Here is a 22689-nt window from a genome sequence, read left to right on the forward strand (position 1 = left end):
TATGTTTTATATCTACAGTAGTAATATATGTTAGCAAAGTGCACAGTGAGAGGTGAGCTGCCGACCTCTTTGTTTTATACCCCTTCTTCCCAAATTGAGAGTGACACCGGTATAAAGATAAGATGAGCTTATGCCATTTACAAGAGACTAATGTCACAGCTTTCCTCTTCCCCACACCTTCACATTGATCTGAGCACAGAACATGCCTAAAAAACTCTCCCATAGAGGTGAAACTGATTAAAACAGGCTAGAAAAAGGATATGCTTTGATATCAGTAAAAAAAAAATAATCTAGATTTGACATTAACTTTTGGACAAGGGGGAGGGGGGATTAAAAAGCATATTTACCAGGTGCTTCCTTCTTCACTATCCAATCCAAATGCGCTGTATGAGCCATCCTTTCTTTTGTAGGAGAGTTGTCGCTGATATCCTAGTGACAGGGAAAAGTAACAATAAAAGTTTATGGCTATTCGGAACAACAAAAACACAAGAAAAGTGAGAGATAAAGAACATTTAGGAACCAGAAATTAAAGCTTATACTACTCACAAAAGTTATGGATATTTGGCTTGGCATGAAAGTAGGGCAAAATCTCCAAATTTGCAAATATTGAGTACCATCCCACCACTGTAAGGTGGCCTCATGCCTGGGATGGAGCCTACACTGTACCCTGGCCTCTCCTTGGCTAATAATAAGCCTATGCTCTGGGCACACAGGATCCAACTAATACTAGTGAAAATACCCCCCAGGGTGGGATGGGTGGAGTGCATGACCAAGTAGAAGCAGCCCCTTGCATAACATCATTATTTCAGTCATTGTGCCTCTGCATCAACAACGCAGCCCTGATTTAATCTTCTTGGAAGACAATGCTCCAGCACATCAAGGTCGCATTATAAGGTAGACTGGGGTACCTGAAATGGAGTGGCCTGCACTTTTTGTTGGAGTATACCCTCCACTGTTGTTGGCTTTTGTATCATTAAATTATTTGAGGTGCTTCTACCTAAATGCCGTACTTTCATGATACTATGGTAACAAACAAGAGGGCACTTCCTATTGCAATACAATCAGCAAAGGTGAGCACACACAAAAATTATATTAAAATGAACTCACCTAGCCGAATTGTGCACAACTCTATAGAAGCGTGTTGCGGTATACATAGGTAACCGCAGTTCAAAGGAAGAGGAATCACCACTGGTGTAAGGAATGAGACGGACCATCAAGTCAGGAGCACAAATGACTAATAAGCGCAATTAATAAATCATTTGTGCTCCTGAATTGATGGTCCATCTCTACCATGTCTAACACGGACTGTGGTAACCACTCACCTGCACTTGGGATTTCATAGAGGATCAAGTGGCACGATAGGTCTAGATCGAGCCGTTCTGTCATATCACTGTAGCATGAACTTTTTATGTTTTCTATAAATTTTACCAGCAAGCCAAAAAAAACCTTACTTTTTGTGAGGAGAGTAATTGATCTTTACTGAAAATCTGATTCTTAGTAGAAACAAGTTTTGGATATGAGATGAACCCTCACTACCTCTTTAAAACAATTCCGACCACAATAAACACAGACTATTTAATAAATGCATTTTTTAGCCACAACTTTATTTAAATCACAGGACTAAGACAATTACAGGAGTCAAACTAAGTGCTAGACCATTGAGATTCTGACATCATTAGGCTATGTTCACACTACGTAAGTTTCCGGCCGTAGCGCGTTCCGTGAATAAGTGGCCGGAGACTTACTTAGTTTGCGTATAATGGAAAGTATACGAAGTACGGCTGCACAGTTCACACTACGTACAAACTTTCGCCCGGATCGTAGGCGGCGGCGTTAAAAAATGAACCAGACCATTGTTTGCGGACGAAAATGCCGTAACTTAGGCCCGTAGCGTTACATGCGGTCCCGTACGTAGTGGTGATTTCTTCATTTTTGCAGCTTTTTGTGCCGATCCAAAAGGTTCTGTGGGGTGTCCGGGGCTAGGCGAAGATTTCCAAGTAAAAGACCGCTGTCAGATCGCTACGTAGGGCACTCGGGAAGCGTAAGTAGACTTCGGGCGTAAGTTCGCGGTCCGTACATAGCCGGCCGCAAGTAGCGTATATCTCCGGCCGGAGTTTACCGCGTATATGTCCGGCCACGAAAATATGCGGCCGGACATATACGCAGTGTGAACATAGCCTTAAAGGGGAAACCCTACTAACCTTACTCCTATGCCTAACTATCATGTCTGACCATGGATGACGTTATTATGACATCTTTAATTCTGGCCACTTCTATGGCTAACCCTGTTTAACACCATAAAGTTTCATGTCCTCTAGTTAAAATGAGTCCACAATAACTTCCTCCTATATCACCAAACCAAAGCTGTGATAGTATATAAAATATGCCATATGTTTTTGTAACTGATGTATTTATCTACACATCTTTTGCACACTTAATTTAATGCCATTAATGTTTAACCTGGAACTACATGTTTAGGCAAAAACTGTAAGAATTGTGCTAAACGCAGCTAATCCTAAACTTAGAAAAAACCCTATGTGGAGGAAACCCTTTAGGAATCCATGGCTGAAGGATTGACCTTCCCTTGAGCTTAGAGGGTTAATGCCAAACTGTAATTGATCAAATGATAAAATAAAATTTTAATCATACTAGCTATACAATGACAACATAAAACAAGAGATATAATACTTGCATTGATATATATGCAAAACAGTTGTAGAACAAAGAGAGGAAAAGGAAGAGAGATCTATTCCTAAAGACCACACTCCTAGGGGACACTAGGGACATATACTCCTCACTTAAAGCAGAACCACTTGTGCTTAAATGTATACCGCTATACAGTGGTCCCTCAAATTACAATATTAATTGGTTTCAGGGCGACCAATGTATGGTAAGGCCAAAAATCTATGGAAAACTGGTAATTGGTTCTGGAGCTCTCAAAATGTCATCCAAAAACGAGAAAGAAATAAAGATTATAAGGAAAATAAGCAGATAACTAATATGGGAAAAGCAAGTCCTTACATACAACAGTCAGAAGGAGATACTGGGGACTGTACATTACTTTCTATGCAGAGAACCAAAGCATTTCCAGGGTCCTGTACAGATCACGCAGGATCCCACAAAAATAAATTGAAGCCACATTCAACCGTTGCCCAAAGGAGCAACTTATCCTGGCAGAGGTAAAGAGCAGTACAGGACATGTAGTATCACACTATACTGTAGAGAGGTGCTACTAGACAGCCAACCAGTGCATGCACTTTACTAATACTGGGGGTTCACCAGTACAATGACCACTTTTCTTGGTCGATCATCTAGTTAGTCACAAGTTCCGCAGATCCTGACTCTCTGTAGCGTTGTATGTTGACCTACGATGTAACCCGAGGCCATCCTAAGTTGAGGGACCACTGTACAGGCAAGACTGCAGGAGTTTCTATGCAAAGACTATCTTTGTCATAGAGATCAGCTCCAACAGTACCAAATGTTATTTAAGAGATAAGAGATATCTCACCATTTTGCAGGTAACGTATGGCTTTGGCTTTCTGAGTAGCCTCCACCTGTCTTGTGGCTTTTAGATAATCCAGCACGTATATAATGGTCGCCATGGTCGCCATGTTTTGCTCTCCGCAGCCATATGGCATTGTGATAAGATGATCGAGGTTCTGCAGCGCCGTCCCCAGAATGTCACCTGAGACAAAATGTTCACATATAGCATCTTAAATCCCTTTACAGATGAAATTCTGAGCTACCTTATGTTTTATACTCCAGTCACTTGCAGAATGGCATTGGAATTCTTTAGGGTCTATTGTTAGATTGTATGGGATCATATTGTAGACGGGCAGATAATTCTCCAATATGAGCTTTGATTGACTATATACAAGTGGATTGTTAATAGGACCGGATCGAATGATCACTGGATTGTTTGTGTGGTCCTTCCCTAAGATGTTCTGCTGACACAAGATGAGATCCCAAGGCCTCTTACCCCAATGGGTTTATGTCTAGACTGACCAGTCAAAAGTAAACGTCCCCCTTTTTGTGGATCATACCATCTTTTATCAAATGGATCTCTATTGGGATTTAGATTCTCTCACCCAGCACAGAGACGTATGCGCTCTCGGATTTCTCCACCGATGTAATTGGAAGCGTAAGTGAGAATAATCTTTTTGTGCTGTCTACAGAATCTAATACAGAGAAAGACATGTATTTAGTATATGCCATACTTTATGTTTATATACAGTAGACATCGAAAAATAAAGGCTGCCACACACATGTATAAGGGTTATCCAGCCATAACATTAAAACTAGTGGATAAAGAGAGAGATAAAATGTCACATGTCAAATGATCGGTCAGTTTTTGAAGTTGATATTGGAAATTTGACAAGTGTAAGAATTGGAACGACTTTCACAAAGGTGAATGGGGTCAGACTATCTCCAAAATGGTGTGTTCCTAATATGTACCAAAGGTGATCTAAAATAGGACAACCAGTGACCAGGAAAAGGGCACTTTTATATGTGACTGGGGAATAGTCTGATCCCAGAGAAGACCTGCTGCAGAACAGACTACTGGAAGAGTTCCTGAAGTCTGTGATAGAAAGGAGTCACATAGGACATGGCAGCTTGTTGTGTATGGGGCCCCGCAGACCATTCAGAATACACTTTCTCACGCCTGTTCACTACCAAAAGCGACAACAATGGAAAGTTAATAATTGGAATGGGCGTTCATGTTAAAGACCAATAATACTTACTGTTGTTGGTGCTCAGCAAACGTATAGTTAAAGTCCAGTGATAAAGTCTTCTTCAGAGGAGAACATGGAGCTGCAGCACTCACCAGTAAAACTTCTTTATTTCCACCTCAGGGTTCATGGCACAAATGGGGGTGCTCGTTTTTTTTCTTTGTCATGAGCCCTGAGGTTGAAATAAAGAAGTTTTCAGGATATTGGTGAGTTCCGCAGCTCCATTTACTCTTTTGAAGAAGATGGTATTCACGTTGATGTAACCATGATATGTACCACCTAGAGACCATGTGCCCCTTTCTTTCTGGCAACTGGACCCCCTAATGGCAGTAGCCTCAGCAGGATAACAACCAATTCGCTGCAGACGTGGTACAGGAATAAGGAACATGACAAAGAGATCAAGGTGGCGACTCTGCCTTCAGATTCCCCAGATCTCAATCTGACCATCTATGGCAGGGATGGGGAACCTTCGGCCTTCCAGCTGTTGCAAAACTACAATTCCCATCATGCCTGGACAGCCAAAGCTACGCTTTGGCTGTCCAGACATGATGGAAATTGTAGTTTTGCAACAGCTGGAGAGCCGAAGGTACCCCATCCCTGATCTATTGAACGTGCTGGAAACAAATAATTCTGATCCATGGAGGCCGCATCTAAGAGTTGACAGGGCTTGCTGCTGACCTCCTGGCTCCAGACACCAGAGAAAACCCTCAGAGATCTTGTGGAGTCCAGGCCTTGATGGGTCACCATGAGGTGGATCTACACAATCTTATGCTTTAATGTTACGGTTGATCAATGTACAGTAAATTAGTGGTCAAAAGCCACTAAAAACTACAAACTCTTCACACTCAAACTTCAAAAGAATTTATCCAAATGTTACCGTTCAGACATATGTACATGTTCTCGGTAAACTCTTTCTTGATGCCTCTAGTCTAGATCGGGAAAAAAAACGAGACCACTTAAATAACAGGTACATACAGTAAATAGCAGAAAAATATTTTTTTAAAAATCAGTTCCTTTATAAATGGATCCCATCGTAACATGATTGGTAAGCTATGTTCATACAGTAATACTGCAGATCTCTAACACTTACTTTGACCAGAAGTTGTCTTTGCAGGATGTCTAGCCTTCCACCGGCAGGCACATAGGGAGTCATCCCATTACATAAAACACTGCTGTTCACTGATTCTGCTGTCACCGTAAGGTTCACCAGTCCTAGGGCACATATGTGTATATAGGATAAAACCTTAGTGCAAAGCTTGTCATGCTCATCTACGAAAGAGCTTCAGGACCAGGCAGGCCACACTACTCTACAGCATTATACACTTATAAATTGACGATCAAGAAGGATTAAAAAGTTATTGGAAAAAAATGAAGAAGAATATGTGGGTCCATTGGATGCTTCCAACAGAGTCATCCTCCTAGACTTTCTTAAAGAACCTGCCTGACCACATGGAGGATTTTGCCAAAAGATCTATTAAAGTATCCAGTGTTTAACAAAAAAGTTATATAGCCCCAGTCCCCCACAGCTCCACTTCTTCTCCTTTTACTCTCCTGACCTTTTCTCTTCTTCCTCCTTCTAAAGAAGCCACCTCTGTCAATCACTGATGGCAGTGGTGGTTCCCGGTCATCAGGCCTGCACCAAGCACTCGTCTCGGACACAGGAAAAATAAAGAAGATCCAGAGACTGGAGGAAGGACAAGAGCTGTGGGGGATCAGGGCTGGGCAACACAACCAAAACAGTGTCCCAGGTACTCCCACCATGTAGCACTCACCTGTGGTGTTGACAGTGATATCCCAGTTATAGGTCGCTGCTTGATTGGAACAAACACAACTAGACTTCACACAGTTCTGGCAATCTTTCACTGAGAAATCCGTAGAATTGAGCAGGGTCACCTGAACCTAAGCAACAGAGAACATAAGATGGTGAAAACATAGAATGTTACTTTATATTGTAGAATATCTATAGCTTTACAGATTTAATGGTAAACCCCTAATGGAAGAATGTTGTTAGAAACAAAAAGTATCCGATTGAATCTGTGATTACAATATTACATGCATTGTGGTTGACAGCAAAATATTTTATTTTTTTTAAAGTTTGGAATTAAAAAAAAAAAAAAAAAAAACTGTCAAAAACATTTCTATATTCTACCTTGGAGACCAGCGTAGTTCAGCGCTGAAAATTTTAGACGCAAGGTCGCTGTAACAGAACAGTAGAACACTTCTATATAGGGTGAGCATATATAGTGCAAAAATATTTTTTACTTTTTTAAAAATCTTTTTATTATTTTCTACTTCCCTACTTCCATACAACATCTTGTGTATAACATTATTAAATCGTGTACTACTTTACATGTAAAACGGGTACTGATGTCAGAAAGTTATACAGATTTATAAATTACAAAATCCCCATAGAAAACCTCTACTGTTCTGGACATTTCCAGACATGGACAGAGGTGGCAGTAGAGAGCACTGTGTCAGACTGGAAGGAACACACCACTTCCTGCAGAACAAACAGCAGCTGATAAGTACTGAAAGACTGAAGATTTTTAAATACAAGAAATTTACAAATCTATTTTGGTCAAAGTTCCAACCTCCTTGTTTTGCCTCTGAGCTCAACCTGAGAATAAAGCTTCTAGTCTGGAACGGTCAAGCCAAATGAGAAGATTTTACCCCCAGTGCCTCTGAACCCGCAGTCAGTCATTTTTTCCTGAAGTTCCTGTGAGAGAAGTCAAGCTACAAGCAGAGAAAGCCCCTGAACCTATAATAAACTCATGCTATAAGCAAGAAAGTTCCCTGAGAGCTTCTGAATCTGATCACAAAAGTGTTCAGCTGCTTCAAGTCACTACTACAATTCTGTGGAGCAGGAGTTGCAATTTTACAATGTACAGTTTTCTTCAGACCAGGGTTGGATAAATTGCTGCTAAAGGGCTCCCTGGCATTCACTTATGTCTTCTGAGGCCTATGGTCAGAATCAGTGCTGATCGACTGCCTTGACGCTGATTATGGGGGTCACAGCGGTCAGAGCACCACCTATCTGACACTGAACAACTATCCAGTGGAAAGGCTAGGCAAAAACTTGTAATCGTGGGATAACCTATGGCCTATAAAGTACAGTCCCCAACATTTTATGACCCAACCAAAATAATAATGTAAGAACATGTAAGAAGGCAAATTTGGAATTTAGTTTTAGAGGATTTTTAAAGATATGTTGACAAATGCACAAGTGACATAGTATATATGAACTTTTATTTTTAGATTGTGTCATGCTTCTTAGGCTCACAAACAGAAATTTTTAGGTTTTTAGCAAAATATTACAATGTTTCCGTCAGTCTTTTTTCAATCAAAATCAGGAGTGGAATTGACAGGAAAAAACGTATGGAAAGATTTCTGTTTCTGTGGTTTCTCCTGGTTTTGATTGAAATACTATGTGTGAACACAGCCTAAAGCAAAAATAAGCTTGAAGGTACGGGAGTATAAAGTGCTGACTAGAGATTAGCGAATTTACAGTAATAACGAAGCAAAGTTTGCAAAGCGCTCATCAGCCGTCTGCCTTTTAATTTACTGCTGCTCTCCTGGGTGCTGGGAAAAGCTGGATCTAGTCCTGGGAAATTGGAAGAAGTTTCCCAGGACTGGGTATAGCTTTTCCCATCACCCGGGAAGAAGCGTCACAGAGCGGCAGTGAGTTATAAGGCAGCCGGCTGATGAGCGGATTGCAGAAGTGCTTCTCTTTTCTATAAGAGTGGGTTCAGACTACGGAATTCTCACGGATAAATTTACGCTCATGGCCACGCGCCTTTCCACCGGCTCCATAGACACCATTCTATGGGCTGGCTGATTTCGCTATCCGCCGAAAGAATTGACGTGTCAATTCTTTCAGTGGAATGCGGAATCCCCCCGTGCATAGAATGGTGCCTATGGCATGGACGGAGAGGCGCGGCGGAATTTATCCGCGAGAATTCCATAGTCTGAACCCACCCTTACTGTAAACTCACTCATCTCGAGTGCTGACTGCCATTTTCCCAATTTGCCAGATGTCATGTATAGAATGTTTTTGTTTTTTTTAACTTATTCTATATATGTCAGTACAGTAGTGTGAAGGTTTAAATTGCTTCGAGCTCACAGCATTATAATGAATGAGGATGAGGGGAGTTCCGAAGTCCATTCCGTAGCACATCATCCGTATATATGGACCGTGCACGGAACCTGTGAATGACCCCTTGCATCCCCTTATAACTCACCATTAAACACTGTGTGAGATAATTGTAGACAGTAGCATTTAGAGATAACGTCTCTCCTTGGACCATGGAATAGGGCAGAGCAACATCTACAAAGAATGGTTTGGAGACAGTCAGAGAAGCCTCAGGGGAAAGGGCAAAACCCTTGTCTCCCATACAGAAGGCTGTGGCACTGAATTCTGTGATGGCGTCTGGGACCGTGACGTTGATGCTTGATCGATCATTTTTGCTATAAAATAAAAGTGTCACAATTAAAGGTCTATTAATATTTATGGACACCCACACAAAAGATCATTGAGCCTCATCACCAAACCAGATCATAAAACTAAATAACTAATATTCTAAGAAAGAAAAGCAGAAACAAATCCAAAATACATGATACATAAATCCTAGAAAACAACTGATCTTTTAAATAAGTAAGTAAATGTATAGCATCCCGGACGAGCCCCCAAAAACAATTACATCAATTGACATGTCAATTCTTTGAGCTGAGAGGCACGGAGAGTGGAGGCGCTCGAGACCTCCAATTAAAAGAGATAGCAGCACAAAGTCCGCAGGCGGGGGTTCCAAGCAGAATCTCTGCACCAATTCTGTAGTATGAACCGGCCATTTCTGTCATTTCTGACTTTGGGAACCCCAAAGTCAAATTTCAATGAATTCACTGCAAGTTCCCCCTAAATGAAGCTAGCTTTCATGATTAGATGGGTTACTGGAGAAAATCTTTCTTTTAAATCAACTGGTTTTTATATATATATATATATATATATATATATATATATATATATTTTTTTTTTTTTTTTTTTTTCACTGTTCAGTGATTGTTGTGTTTTGTTGGTATATATATATATATATATATAATTTTTTTTTTTATTTATATAACTTTCTCCCCATACTTATCAGCTGCTATCTGTCCTGCAGTCTAACACAGTGCTCTCTGCTGCCACCTCTGTCCATGACAGGAACTGTCCAGAGCAGGAGAGGTTTACTATGGGGATTTGGTACTGCTGTGGATAGTTCCTGACATGGACAGAGGAGGCAGCAGAGAGTGCTGTGTAAGACTGGAAGGACTACACCACTTCCTGCAGGACATACAGCAGCTGATAAGTTTGGGAAGACTTGAGAGTTTTAAATAGAAGTGAATTACAAATCTATAGAACTTTCTGAAACCAGTTCATTTGAAAGAAAAATATTTTATTCGGAGTGCCCCTTTAACAGAGATTTGTATTGAGTTTATCTACAGTAGTAGTCCTTCAAATTACAATGGCTTTGGGCCGTACAATGGCCTTTCTTGGGCAATCATCCTTGCAATATGCCACATGCTGATCAGTTGTCTCGTAGCATCCCCGGGCTACAGTACAGGGATACACTCTACCACTAAAGCTAACATGCACATTAGAGTTATATTGATTTTGATTGGCCATATAATGTGTATGTGGGGATGGGGGAAGCTAGTTACAACCAAAAGAGCATTCAGGCAACAGCTGACAGGCCGCTCAGCCAATCACTGACTAGGACCACCGCGGCCACTGATTGGTCAGCTCAGACCGGCCTCTCTGAAGCTGCAGCCATGGCGCGGGGAGTGAAAGCAAGGTACTGGAGAGGACCAGGAGCGTGGAGATGTAATGTATAACAGTTTATTCAATTGTTAGCTGTCGGCATCACTATTACACATAGAGATGGGCAGTCTGCGGCCGATGATTTTAGGTCTGGACTTAAAGACATGATCAGCCGATTGTCATCGGCTGATCGTTGTCTCTACTACACGGAGTGATAATCGGCCTGATAATAGGGCACTTACACAGTGTTTACACTTAGGCTAAATGCACACGTCCATTGTTCTGTCTGCAATTGCAGACAGAACAAACAACCTATGGTATTCAATGGCCCCGTTCACACATCCGTAAGTGTGTACAGGGCCGCGATCTGTGCTGTAAAAAAAAAGACATGTAATGCGGACCGCATTTTGCGGCACGGATCGCTACGCTAATGAAGCGCCAATGTAGTGCTCCGTGAAGCACTACGGATGTGTGAATGTAGCCTAAAGGCCCTATTCCACGGAATGGCTATCGGCCGTATCAGGCCGTTATGGCCGATAATCGTCCCGTGGAATAGAGGGCAACGATCAGCCGACATCGTTAATGTCGGCTGATCGCTGCGTCGCTTATTTATCAAACATGTTGAAAAATTAGCGATTTTAATAGCAGCGACCTGCTGCCTGCCCTGCGGAATAGGAGCGACGGCAGCAGACCGCTGCTATCCTCTATGGGCTGCCTGGATGATCTAGCGATCACCCGGGCAGCCTCCTCGCGGCCCCTCCCACACTCACCCACTCGCTGCCGACACGCGGAATAGCGGCGGCAGCGAGCGGAGAACGGGGAGCAAATAAGTGCTGACAGCGCACGTTTGCTCCTCTGCATCGCCCCGTGGAATAGGGGCTTTAGTGAGAGAAGGTCATGACCCAAAGTTGCTGTCAAACGCAGCTAATCTCACAATAGACATCTGTACGTAAATGTAACAAAAGCGAAGTGTGAACCCGGCCTAATCCTTATAGAGCCATGGTAAATACTTCACCTGATTCTACTACTGCAAATAAAAGAATTATGAAGAATTTAAGGGATTTCCAATAATTACAGCAATAAAGTGTTATTTTGTTTAAGATTATTACCCAACGCGGACAAGTTTCCAGAGCCAGGTGTCGGGAAATGTTTTCCTAACCACGTCGCCATTCGATACAGGAGATGGGTTTGACAATATATTAGCTGCGGGAAAAAGATTTGGTGAAAAATTTCAGTATACAAAGTGACAATCTAATTTTCTGATTGGTTTTTAATTTTGAAAATCTTAAAGGGGTTATTCAGTGCTACAAAAACATGGCCACTTCCCCCCTACTGTTTTCTTCATTTTCGGTGGGGTTTTGAAACTCAGTTCCATTGAAGTAAATGGAGCTTAATTGCAAACTGCATCTGAACTGGAGACAACAGTAGGGGGGAAAGTGGCCGTGTTTTTGTAGCGCTGGATAACCCCTTTAAATTCTTTGTCTTAAATTGTTTAAAATGTTATTATTTGAAGTGATCTGTTCATTCTAAATTTTAGCTACTTTCGAAACATACAGTAATTTAGATTGATTCCCACGTTAGGGCTACGTTCACACAACGTAAACACCAGGCCGTTTCGTGACCCCGGCCGGTCTCAGCCTGGATCATCCCGGCAAGTACTTAAGTACCGGCTGGGAGAGCTCCGGCCGCATCAGCGTGCACCCGCATCAGAGCTTCCCATAGCATACAGTCAAGCAAGCGGCCGGAGCCGCTTGCTTCACTGTGTGAACTGACGGGTCTTTCTGCGGCCGGAATTCACTGAATTCCGGCCACAGAAAACGGACATGTCAGTTTTTTCCGGCGCCGCATGGGATCCCGGCCGGAGCGTATACGATGTGTGTACGCTCCAGCCGGGATCCCATTGAAAATAAGGCTATGTTCCACCCCTCAAAACTACGGCCGTAGTTCTGCGGAGAGAACTATGGCTGTAGTTTTATGTAGTGTGAACATAGCCTAGAGGTGTAACTTAGTTGCTTTGGGCTCTGTTAAAGCCTATGTATCCACAGCTGTATGCATAATTCTGCTGGAAACCGTCAACAAGCTTGTTGCAGCTTTAATCCTGACTGCTTAGTTAAAGGGGAACTATCATCAGGCTAGACATATCTAACCGGCTGATATGTCCATTACCTTCTTCCTTGGCTCCATTCCTGGGCTGATAACAGTGTAATCCTCGGTCCAGAGCCCCGTTAGGAGCATTACCCCACCCCTTCTAACAATAATCAATGGAGCAGGTGGACCAGATCAGCGCTCTGGAGGCGGGGCAGTGTTGCAAATCAACTGGTTTCAGAAAATGATATACATTTGTAATTTACTTCTATTTAAAAATCTCAAGTCTTCCAGTACTTATGAGCTGCTGTATGTCCTGCAGGGAGTGGTGTATTCTTTCCAGTCTGACACAGTGCTCTCTGCTACCACCTCTGTCCAGGACAGGAACTGTCCAGAGCAGGAGAGGTATTCTATGGGGATTTGCTGCTGCTCTGGACAGTTCCTGACATGGACAGAGGTAGCAGCAGAGAGCACTGTGTCAGACTGAAGAGAATACACCACTTACTGCAGGACATACAGCAACTAATAAGTATGGGAAGACTTGAGATTTTTAAATAGAAGTAAATTAAAAATCTATATAACTTTCTGAAACTAGATGATTTGAAAGAAAAAGAATTTTGCTAGATAACCCCTTAAAGGAGAGTAAGCGTTATGGGACACTTTTCCTGCTTATGCTGTTAATATACTGAAAATAAAGGACAATCTCTTTACTTTTCCTGGACCGTTTTTGTTGCGCACTCCCACAAAATGGACAAGTCTTATGCAAACTTAGCAAAAAAGTTGGCCTTATGGGGGTTCCTACAAACTGTAAAATAAAGTCAAAATAAAGCCACAAAATTTTGTGGAAAAATAAGTCTGTTTCAAAACAAGCCGTATTTCTAACAGATCAATTATAAAAAAAAAGATTTTTTTGTGACCAAATAAGAAATTGTACCTGTATAAGGCTATGTTCACACAACGTCAATGACCGGCCGTTCCGGGACCCCGGCCGGGTCACGGAACGGCCGGTTTCTGCACAGATCATCCTGGCCGGTACTGCAGTACTGGCCGGATGATCTTTATGGCCGCAGTGTTCTGATGCGGGCGCATCAGCGCGCGCCCGCATCAGAACACTCCACAGCACATAATGAAGCAAGCGGCCGGAGCCGCTCGCTTAACTGTGTGAACTGACAGGTCTTTCTACCACCGCAATTCACTGAATTAGGGCCGCAGAAAACTAACATGTCAGTTATACTATGTGCATGCGCTCCGGTTGGGATTCCATAGAACAAGTTCCACACTGCATTAAGTACGGCCGTACTTTTACGTAGTGTGAACATAGCCTAAGACTGTAAAGTTATAACCTATTGTCCTATAAAGATAAACAATAACCATGAAAGGTCTCTGGTTTCTTACTGTAATTAAGAGTAAATGGTAGACGAAGCGGCGGTGGCACTTTGCAGGTTACTGGCGGCGGCTGCAGGGTGTGAGTGTTTGTCAGTATCTTCAAACCAACTTCCTGTTATAGGAGAAAAAGCAATAGAGAGGAACGATGGAAGAAATGTTAAGTATATATACAAGTAACTGTGTAATGATGGAATGGAATACTATCATTTCCAACCTGCAACATATAAGTTCCTGTCGGGAGGTCCGGTAACCTGTCGGGAGGTCCGGTGCATGCCACTCTGCCTTCCGGGGGGTCCTTCTCCTTTCTGGGGCTATCCACTGCCATGCCTGCAATCCGCCACTCCCTGTCCGCCCATCCGCCTCCTCCCTGCTCCCCGTCTATATGCCCTGCCGCCATATGCCCTGCCGGGAGATCCAGGGAGGACCTTCTGCCTTCCGGTGCCGCTCACCGCTGTGCATGTAAACCGGCGCTCTGCTCCCAGACTGCCCTTCTGCGTCCGCCCGCTCCTCTCTGCTCTCCGTCCAGGACCTTCTGCCTTCTGCACCAGACCTCCCGACAGGCAGTAAGGAACTTGTATGTTGCGGGAGGGAAATTATAGAATGCCATTCCATCATTTCCCTGAAAGGAGTCCGGGATTTGATCAAACTCCTCATATACCCGTTTCTCCAAAAACAAGAACTACTCTGTAAATAAGACCTAGCTTAATTTTGCCGGCTTTTTGGAGTAGGCCTGAAATATTAGCCCTACTGTGAATATAAGCCCTAGTTACAGTCAGCTGACACCGGGTGCTGAGCATCAGCCAATCAGGGCCAGACTTGTTATGCCCTGCCCAGATGGCTCAACACAAGCTGCAAGGGAGGCAGGAGTGGTTAAGACAGGTATGGGGGACAGAGGGTACATAGGCCAATTACAGAGGGGGGAGGGTATAAACTATGGGGACTACCTGCAAAGGGGGGTGTATACAGTATGGGGACTACCTGCAAAGGGGGTGTATACAGTATGGGGACTACCTGTAAAGGGGGGTGTATACAGTAAAGGGACTACCTGCAAAGGGGGATGTATACAGTATGGGGACTACCTGCACAGGGGGATGTATACATTATGGGGACTACCTGCAAAGGGGGATGTATACAGTATGGGGACTACCTGCAATGGGGGATGTATACAGTATGGGGACTACCTGCAATGGGGGATGTATACAGTATGGGGACTACCTGCAAAGGGGGATGTATACAGTATGGGGACTACCTGCAAAGGGGGATGTATACAGTATGGGGACTACCTGCAAAGGGGGATATATACAGTATGGGGACTACCTGCAAAGGGGGATATATACAGTATGGGGACTACCTGCAAAGGGGGATGTATATAGTATGGGGACTACCTGCAAAGGGGGATGTATACAGTATGGGGACTACCTGCAAAGGGGGATGTATACAGTATGGGGACTACCTGCAAAGGGGGATGTATACAGTATGGGGACTACCTGCAAAGGGGGATGTATATAGTATGGGGACTACCTGCAAAGGGGGATGTATACAGTATGGGGACTACCTGCAAAGGGGGATGTATATAGTATGGGGACTACCTGCAAAGGGGGATGTATACAGTATGGGGACTACCTGCACAGGGGGATGTATACAGTATGGGGACTACCTGCAAAGGGGGATGTATACAGTATGGGGACTACCTGCAAAGGGGGATATATACAGTATGGGGACTACCTGCAAAGGGGGATGTATACAGTATGGGGACTAACTATAGAGGGGGAGCTTACAGTGTATGAGCCTAACAACAGTGGGACATACTGTATGCAGCTAACTACCATATAGCGTGGGGCTATAGAGGAGGGGTATACAGTGTGAAAATAAGACCTACCCCAAAAATATGCCCTAGCCTCTCTTCAGAGAAAAAACAGTCCCTGTCTTATTTACAGAGAAACCCGTCTCCTTGTAATATAAGGCGACACTTTTGTAATCAGTCTCCATTTACAAAACAAATTTCAACTAGATGGGAGATCAATGAGTGGAAAAAATCATGGGAGGGGACAGGGAAGATGATGCTGCAGAGGAGAGAGGAGTAAAAAGACTGTAGACCGTATGAAGAACATACTTGAAATAACATGAACGCGTCCACAAAACTACCAGCCACTGCTTGGAACTCTCGCAAATATAAAGACCACCCACAGCGTTGGTCGGATCCCTCCTGTATGACGTCCGAATATCCACCTTTTATTGAGCTTTTAACCATATCAAATACCTAGAAGGATGACATGAAAGAAGCCTTGTTTTCTTTTATGACAACAAGTAGCATACCCCATAAAATGGCCCCAATTCTATCAACTATCCAGGTTGTTGCTTGGCATTCCTAGAGATCTAATGTAATCTATACTGTAACTAGAATGGGACTATGCTGCAGTACCCTTCCCCACCGCTACTAATAGTACGGCCAATGTAAAGGTGGCCGTACACTTTTAATGACTGTCAGTTAGAGATAAGCAGAACTTGAGTATGCTTGGGCCCACCCGAACCCGAGGGTGCAGCATTTGATTAACAGCACATGAAGAAACTGAATGCAGCCCTAAGGCATCCTGGGAAACATGGATACAGGCTGTATCCATGTTTCCAGGACTCACTAAGGCTGCACCCAACTTCTTGCTCGAGTTGCGCTCACCTCTAATGTCAACCGAACGTTTGATCAGCCAACAGCCAGTAGCGGATTATAATAGGGACGTTTCGGGCGGCAGCCCGGGGCCCTGAGCTCGTGGGGGGCCCATGACACCCAAAAAAACTTATACTTTCAGTGGTGTACTGTCTCCTGGCTACACTTCGGTCATGATTTGCAAAAAATCACTGTTTTTTTATGGAAATTTTGCACAAATCAGGACATCATGACATTATCTATCCTTTACTATGAACGCCAGGCTAGTGCTGCCATATTTACAGTGGGGTGGGGGGGCCCAGGCTTGGTGAACAGCCCGGGGCCTATGGTAAAGTTAATCCGCCCCTGCCGACAGCTATCTCTCCAGACTCCCCCCCCCATGTACACGAATATCCCCTCAGCTGAACGATCACGTTTCCTCTACAGTGGAGGGGTGAGCCAAAGCCAGACAACTCTGGAGACTCCTAATCCCTCCGAGAAAATAAGTGTCAGGCAGTAAAAATCCGCCGCGGAATCGCACCGTGTTTACTTAATGACGACTAATGGTAAGTACTTGCTGATATATACGTGTGAACTGTGTCTTACATGGCAATGCTCGGAAACATACGGCACTGATTGGCGTCAGACCCCTGCCCATCAAATATTGGCACTGAACACCTAATTAGCATATGCTTTACAATACAAATTATATTTCCTTTCTACTGTTTTTATCTCACATTTTCCTCTTACTTTTTCGGTCGTCAACTCCTTGTCTTCATTGTTGATCTGAAGACTTTTATCCACTGCTCGGATTGCACACAAAGATCCGGCTGAGGATTTAATATGAAGCCTCAACTCAGATTTCGGGCTGGTTATTGTCCGTGAAAACCTCAACGAGGCCTGCAAGAGAAAAGACAATAGGCACGAGGGGGTGAGAAAGAAAAGAACACTGCAAAATCTCTCAAGCAGCATAAAAATGATGACAGGCTCCCTTCAAGGAGTACCAAATTTTCTCTTGAAATTTTTTAAAAATCATAAAATTAAAGAAGTCTGGCAAAATGTTTTATTAAAGTATTGTATTGCCCCCCAAAACTTATACAAATCACCAATATACACTTATTATTATGGGAAATGTCTATAAAGTGCTCTTTTCCCTGAACTTACTACTGCATCAAGGCTTCACTTCCTGGATATCATGGTGATGTCACTTCCTGGATAACATGGTGATGTCACTTCCTGGATAACATGGTGATGTCACTTCCTGGATGACATGGTGATGTCACTTCCTGGATAACATGGTGATGTCACGACCAGACTCCCAGAGCTGTGCGGGCTGTGGCTGCTGGAGAGGATGCTGTGTGTGTGTGTGTGTGGGGGGGGGGGGGGGGTTGTTCTGTACTGTGTTTCTGTACTTCATGGTTGAGCAGTTCCCAGAAAAATATTGGTTCCAGAATGCAATGCTTTCCCTCAGCTGTTCATCACAGTCCTTCATCCTGCTCATTCCCCGCCTAAATCTGTTGCAGAACATCTAGGCCGTGTTCACACATTGCAGTTTCATTGTGTTACTGAATTATTTGCAGTACTTTATCATTTAATTGTTGTCCCACCCACACAGCACACTGTATTCTCTACCTGTAACACCACACAGCACGCTGTATTCTCTACCTGTAACACCACACAGCACGCTGTATTCTCTACCTGTAACACCACACAGCACTCTGTATTCTCTACCTGTAACACCACACAGCACACTGTATTCTCTACCTGTAACACCACACAGCACGCTGTATTCTCTACCTGTAACACCACACAGCACGCTGTATTCTCTGCCTGTAACACCACACAGCATGCTGTATTCTCTACCTGTAACACTACACAGCATGCTGTATTCTCTACCTGTAACATCACACAGCACACTGTATTCTCTGCCTGTAACACCACACAGCACGCTGTATTCTCTACCTGTAACACCACACAGCACACTGTATTCTCTGCCTGTAACACCACACAGCACGCTGTATTCTCTACCTGTAACACTACACAGCATGCTGTATTCTCTACCTGTAACACCACACAGCACACTGTATTCTCTGCCTGTAACACCACACAGCATGCTGTATTCTCTACCTGTAACACTACACAGCATGCTGTATTCTCTACCTGTAACACCACACAGCGCTGTAATCTCTACCTGTAACACCACACAGCACACTGTATTCTCTACCTGTAACACCACACAGCACACTGTATTCTCTACCTGTAACACCACACAGCACACTGTATTCTCTACCTGTAACACCACACAGCACGCTGTATTCTCTACCTGTAACACGACACAGCGCTGTATTCTCTATCTGTAACACCACACAGCACTGTATTCTCTACCTGTAACACCACACAGCACACTGTATTCTCTACCTGTAACACCACACAGCACATTGTATTCTCTACCTGTAACACCACACAGCACGCTGTATTCTGTACCTGTAACACCATACAGCACGCTGTATTCTCTGCCTGTAACACCACACAGCATACTGTATTCTCTACCTGTAACACCACACAGCACACTGCATTCTCCACCTGTAACACCACACAGCACACTGTATTCTCCACCTGTAACACCATACAGCACTGTATTCTTTACCTGTAACACCACACAGCACATTGTATTCTCCACCTGTAATGCTGATATTGGAATAAAGTAAAAAAAACTTTTAAATTTTTTTTTTCTTTCATTTCCACATACATACTATGATCAAGCATCTTTTATCTTTAAAGTTGAGCCCCACAATAAGGACTTTATCCGATATTATGTTACATGGGATATACTGTTTATGCCTTGTTTTTTTCTCCAGGTGGGATTGGCAGTGCCGGCTCTGGTCCTCTCTTCCATTTAGCATAATATACTTGTGTTACTGCATCATTTTTGTGAAGACGTATGGTGAGAGTTCCGGCCGGCACTAACTACAAGGTACACCCAATGTGGGAAACCCGGGACTGGAGTATATAGCACACAGACTGTATCCAAACCGTGGAGCGGCGGTGCAGAGACAAAAAAGGCAGGATAAATGAACAAGGATCAAGAAACAGAGTCTCGCACTCACCGGACTGAAGATGCAAGTGGTTTATTTCCGATACATCAGAGTAGGCTAGGCGGGGAGAGGGGAGATGGTGAAGCAGGTGTGTTCAGCAGGAGCAACAAAATGTTTCACGCCTATAGAGGCGCTTCGTCGGACTATCTACACAAAGAAGTCTTAAAATATTGTTTACTTAAAGCCATTGTACCACCTTAAGGGCAATAATAAGATTTGGTGAATCAGCTAGTGCGGTGAATCAGCTAGTGTGGACCTTTTCTGAATTGGTCAGCTGGTTCCCATTACCTTTGCCATATTCTGAAATGCGAATGAGGTCCGTTGTACTCTGGAGGCCCTTCCTGTCACTGCGCCCTGATCTCTCGCACCGTCATCAGAGCGGGTATTTCCGCTGTCATTGTGTCCTGACCTCGAGCACCGTCATCAGAGTGGGTATCCCTGCTCTGATGACAACACTTAAGACCAGGGTGCAATGACAGGCCGGGCAGGAAACTGAAGGCGGGACTGAGAGAAATTAGAGGCGGGTCTGAATGAAAAAGGAAGCGCACCACACCTGAGGGGGTAGAGATATCTTGGAGTAGCTTGCCACCAATGCACAACGGACCTCATTTGCATTTCAGGGTACTGGGAAAGATAACAGGAACTAACCGACCAGTTCTAAAAATATCCACACCAGCTGACGTAAAGGTGGTATGTAAATCTTATTATTGCCAATAAGGTGGTACATTCACATTGAGCAGGAGCTGAGCTGCAGTTACAGGTAGACACTGCTACACGGTTAACGACAGACAGTCAACGAGACTGCTTCCTTTCCCATTCACTGTGTAGTGCAACAGCCGATCAGTCACTGGTGAGCTATTCTGTGGATTGCTCGTTGGTCTATTTTGGCAAAAACACCCCTTTAAAGTAGGAGTTCCACAAACTTTAAAAACGCGGACAGGCGTGGTTGGTTAAGAGAATAACAAACAAATGAACTCACCCATACCCGTGCCTCTGTAGCGCCGCTAACAGATCCTGTTTACATCAGCCAAGATCCTGCAGCTTCACTAACTGCAACATCACGATTGCCTGCCCAGCCAATCAGTGACTGGGGCGGGACACCACCACAGTCACTGACTGGCTGAGCAGGCAATTGCTCAACCAGGCCATAACATTGCTGTTCTGTTTCCTGAAGAAGATGAAAGCTGGCGGTGATGAATGGGACTCCAGGGCAGCGCAACAGAGGCACAGAGACAGGTGAGTTCACTTATTTGTTTTTTTTCTCACCCACCCACCCTCGCCTGCCTACCTGCCGTTTTTACCATTCATTGGACTTCCTCTTTAAAGGGTAAATATCAGCAGGTTAGACAAATCTAACCTACTGGTAGCCCCCTATAGCGCCAGGGACGCTGAGGAGGAAGGTATGTGTGTTTACTTACTCCTTCAGTTTCCTTCCCCCAATTCTCAACTGCTGCTTTCTGCTGAAGATACAAAAATCTGTATGTGTTCCTAAAGCAGAGGACAGTGGACCCCAGCACTGGAGCAAGGGGAGGTAGGTGCATGTTGTTATGTTCAACCTGGCTCTTTGGGAAAAAAATAGCCTGAGCCCAGACTTCTCCTTTAATAGATAGTAACAAAAACGATGAGGTTTCCTGGAGCCGAGCCCCTGCTATGTACTTTGATTTCTAACTTATATCTTTAAAGGAAACCTGTCACCCGGGATTCTGACGCTGAGCCCTCTCGACCCCGCGGTGCAGCCCTGGATACTTACCCTTTGCTGCAAGTTCCGCTACTGGACCCAGTCCCGGGACGGAGATCTCGCCGTCGGCAGCCGTGCGCGCGCTCCAGAAATGAGTCCAACGCCCATAGAGAATAACGGCTCCAGTCATTCTCTATGGGCATCGGACTCATCTCAGGTAATTTGCCTACAGCGCACGCTCAACTTCCGGCGCCGTTATCTCCGTCTGGGGACCGGGTTCAGCCCACAAAGTCCTTCTATATCAAAGAAAACACAGGTTTCCTATATTTACAATGTCTCACCTCATTCGGAAAACACTTCTCCACGTTGAAATGCAGTCTGTCAGCCGTCACAGATCCGTTTTTTAGGAATAGAAATCCCAAAATTTTAGGAGCTGGTCCAAAGTCGGACGTGAATTTGATCGGGATTTTGAAATGTCCATGAATCGCTAGTAAAAGGGTGGAAAAAAAATGGATTTGACGTACCTGCCTGTAAATAATGTAACCAGCAATCTGTTTGAGTGTTCTAGGTACACTGTATATCATTTAGAGGGACAGTAATAATCAAGATTCCCACCCAATATTCTCGTAAGCTGCATCTGAGCTTCTGGCCCAGACAGGATTCACCCACGGGCACTAAGGGAGTTTAGCTTATTACATAATGATAAGCTAGATCATCCCCTTAGGGTTCTATTATACGGGCCGATGGAGGCCCGATAATAACTGTAACTGTACTGGGTCTATTACACGGCCAGATAATTGTTTAACAAGGGCTGCATGGACATAGTTACCGATGTCCTTGCAGCCCTTGCTTAAACTGTATACATTACCTATCCATGCTGCAGGGCTACTTTTGCAGTCTGCTTCTCCCCGGGTCCCACGTGCTCCAGCTCCAGAGCGGCCTGTCTCAGCTGACAGGCTGCTCAGCCAATCACTGGCCGCGGCGGTGCCGGCCAGTGATTGGCTGAGCGGCCTGTCAGCTCAGACAGGCCACTTTGAAGCTGGAGCGTGCGGGACCCGGGGAGAAGCAGACTGCAAAAGTAGCCCTGCAGCATGGATAGGTAATGTATACAGTTTAAGCAAGGGCTGCAAGGACATCGGTAACGAACGGACGCGCACGGCTATTACATGTAGCAATGTGCGGTCGGCTCCCGACAATTAGAGGTCCAAACCTATATCAACGATCAGCCGATGATCGTTGTCGTCAGCTGATCGTTGTGTTTATTACACAGAACGATAATCGGC

General features: G+C 44.2%; 2 protein-coding genes across 2 annotated transcripts in view; both read right to left on the minus strand.

The window, feature by feature from the left end:
- Positions 1-5477, minus strand: part of LOC138799971 (alpha-2-macroglobulin-like protein 1) — a 33623-nt gene extending 28146 nt beyond the window's left edge. The window contains exons 1-4 of the mRNA XM_069981776.1: positions 5321-5477; positions 4089-4178; positions 3509-3685; positions 348-429 (exon numbers count right to left, since the gene is read on the minus strand). Of these exons, the coding sequence (XP_069837877.1) occupies positions 348-429; positions 3509-3685; positions 4089-4178; positions 5321-5477 (506 nt within the window). The remainder of the gene's footprint in view (positions 1-347; positions 430-3508; positions 3686-4088; positions 4179-5320) is intronic.
- Positions 5478-5575: 98 nt separating this feature from the next.
- The window catches only part of LOC138799972 (alpha-2-macroglobulin-like protein 1), a 55339-nt gene continuing 38225 nt past the window's right edge, over positions 5576-22689 (minus strand). Inside the window, exons 14-22 of the mRNA XM_069981778.1 lie at positions 21748-21893; positions 17384-17533; positions 16106-16252; positions 14002-14104; positions 11631-11724; positions 8969-9194; positions 6503-6629; positions 5821-5942; positions 5576-5659 (exon numbers count right to left, since the gene is read on the minus strand). Of these exons, the coding sequence (XP_069837879.1) occupies positions 5576-5659; positions 5821-5942; positions 6503-6629; positions 8969-9194; positions 11631-11724; positions 14002-14104; positions 16106-16252; positions 17384-17533; positions 21748-21893 (1199 nt within the window). The remainder of the gene's footprint in view (positions 5660-5820; positions 5943-6502; positions 6630-8968; positions 9195-11630; positions 11725-14001; positions 14105-16105; positions 16253-17383; positions 17534-21747; positions 21894-22689) is intronic.

The sequence above is a fragment of the Dendropsophus ebraccatus genome, chromosome 8 (genome assembly GCF_027789765.1).
Source record: "Dendropsophus ebraccatus isolate aDenEbr1 chromosome 8, aDenEbr1.pat, whole genome shotgun sequence".
Lineage (NCBI taxonomy): Eukaryota > Metazoa > Chordata > Amphibia > Anura > Hylidae > Dendropsophus > Dendropsophus ebraccatus.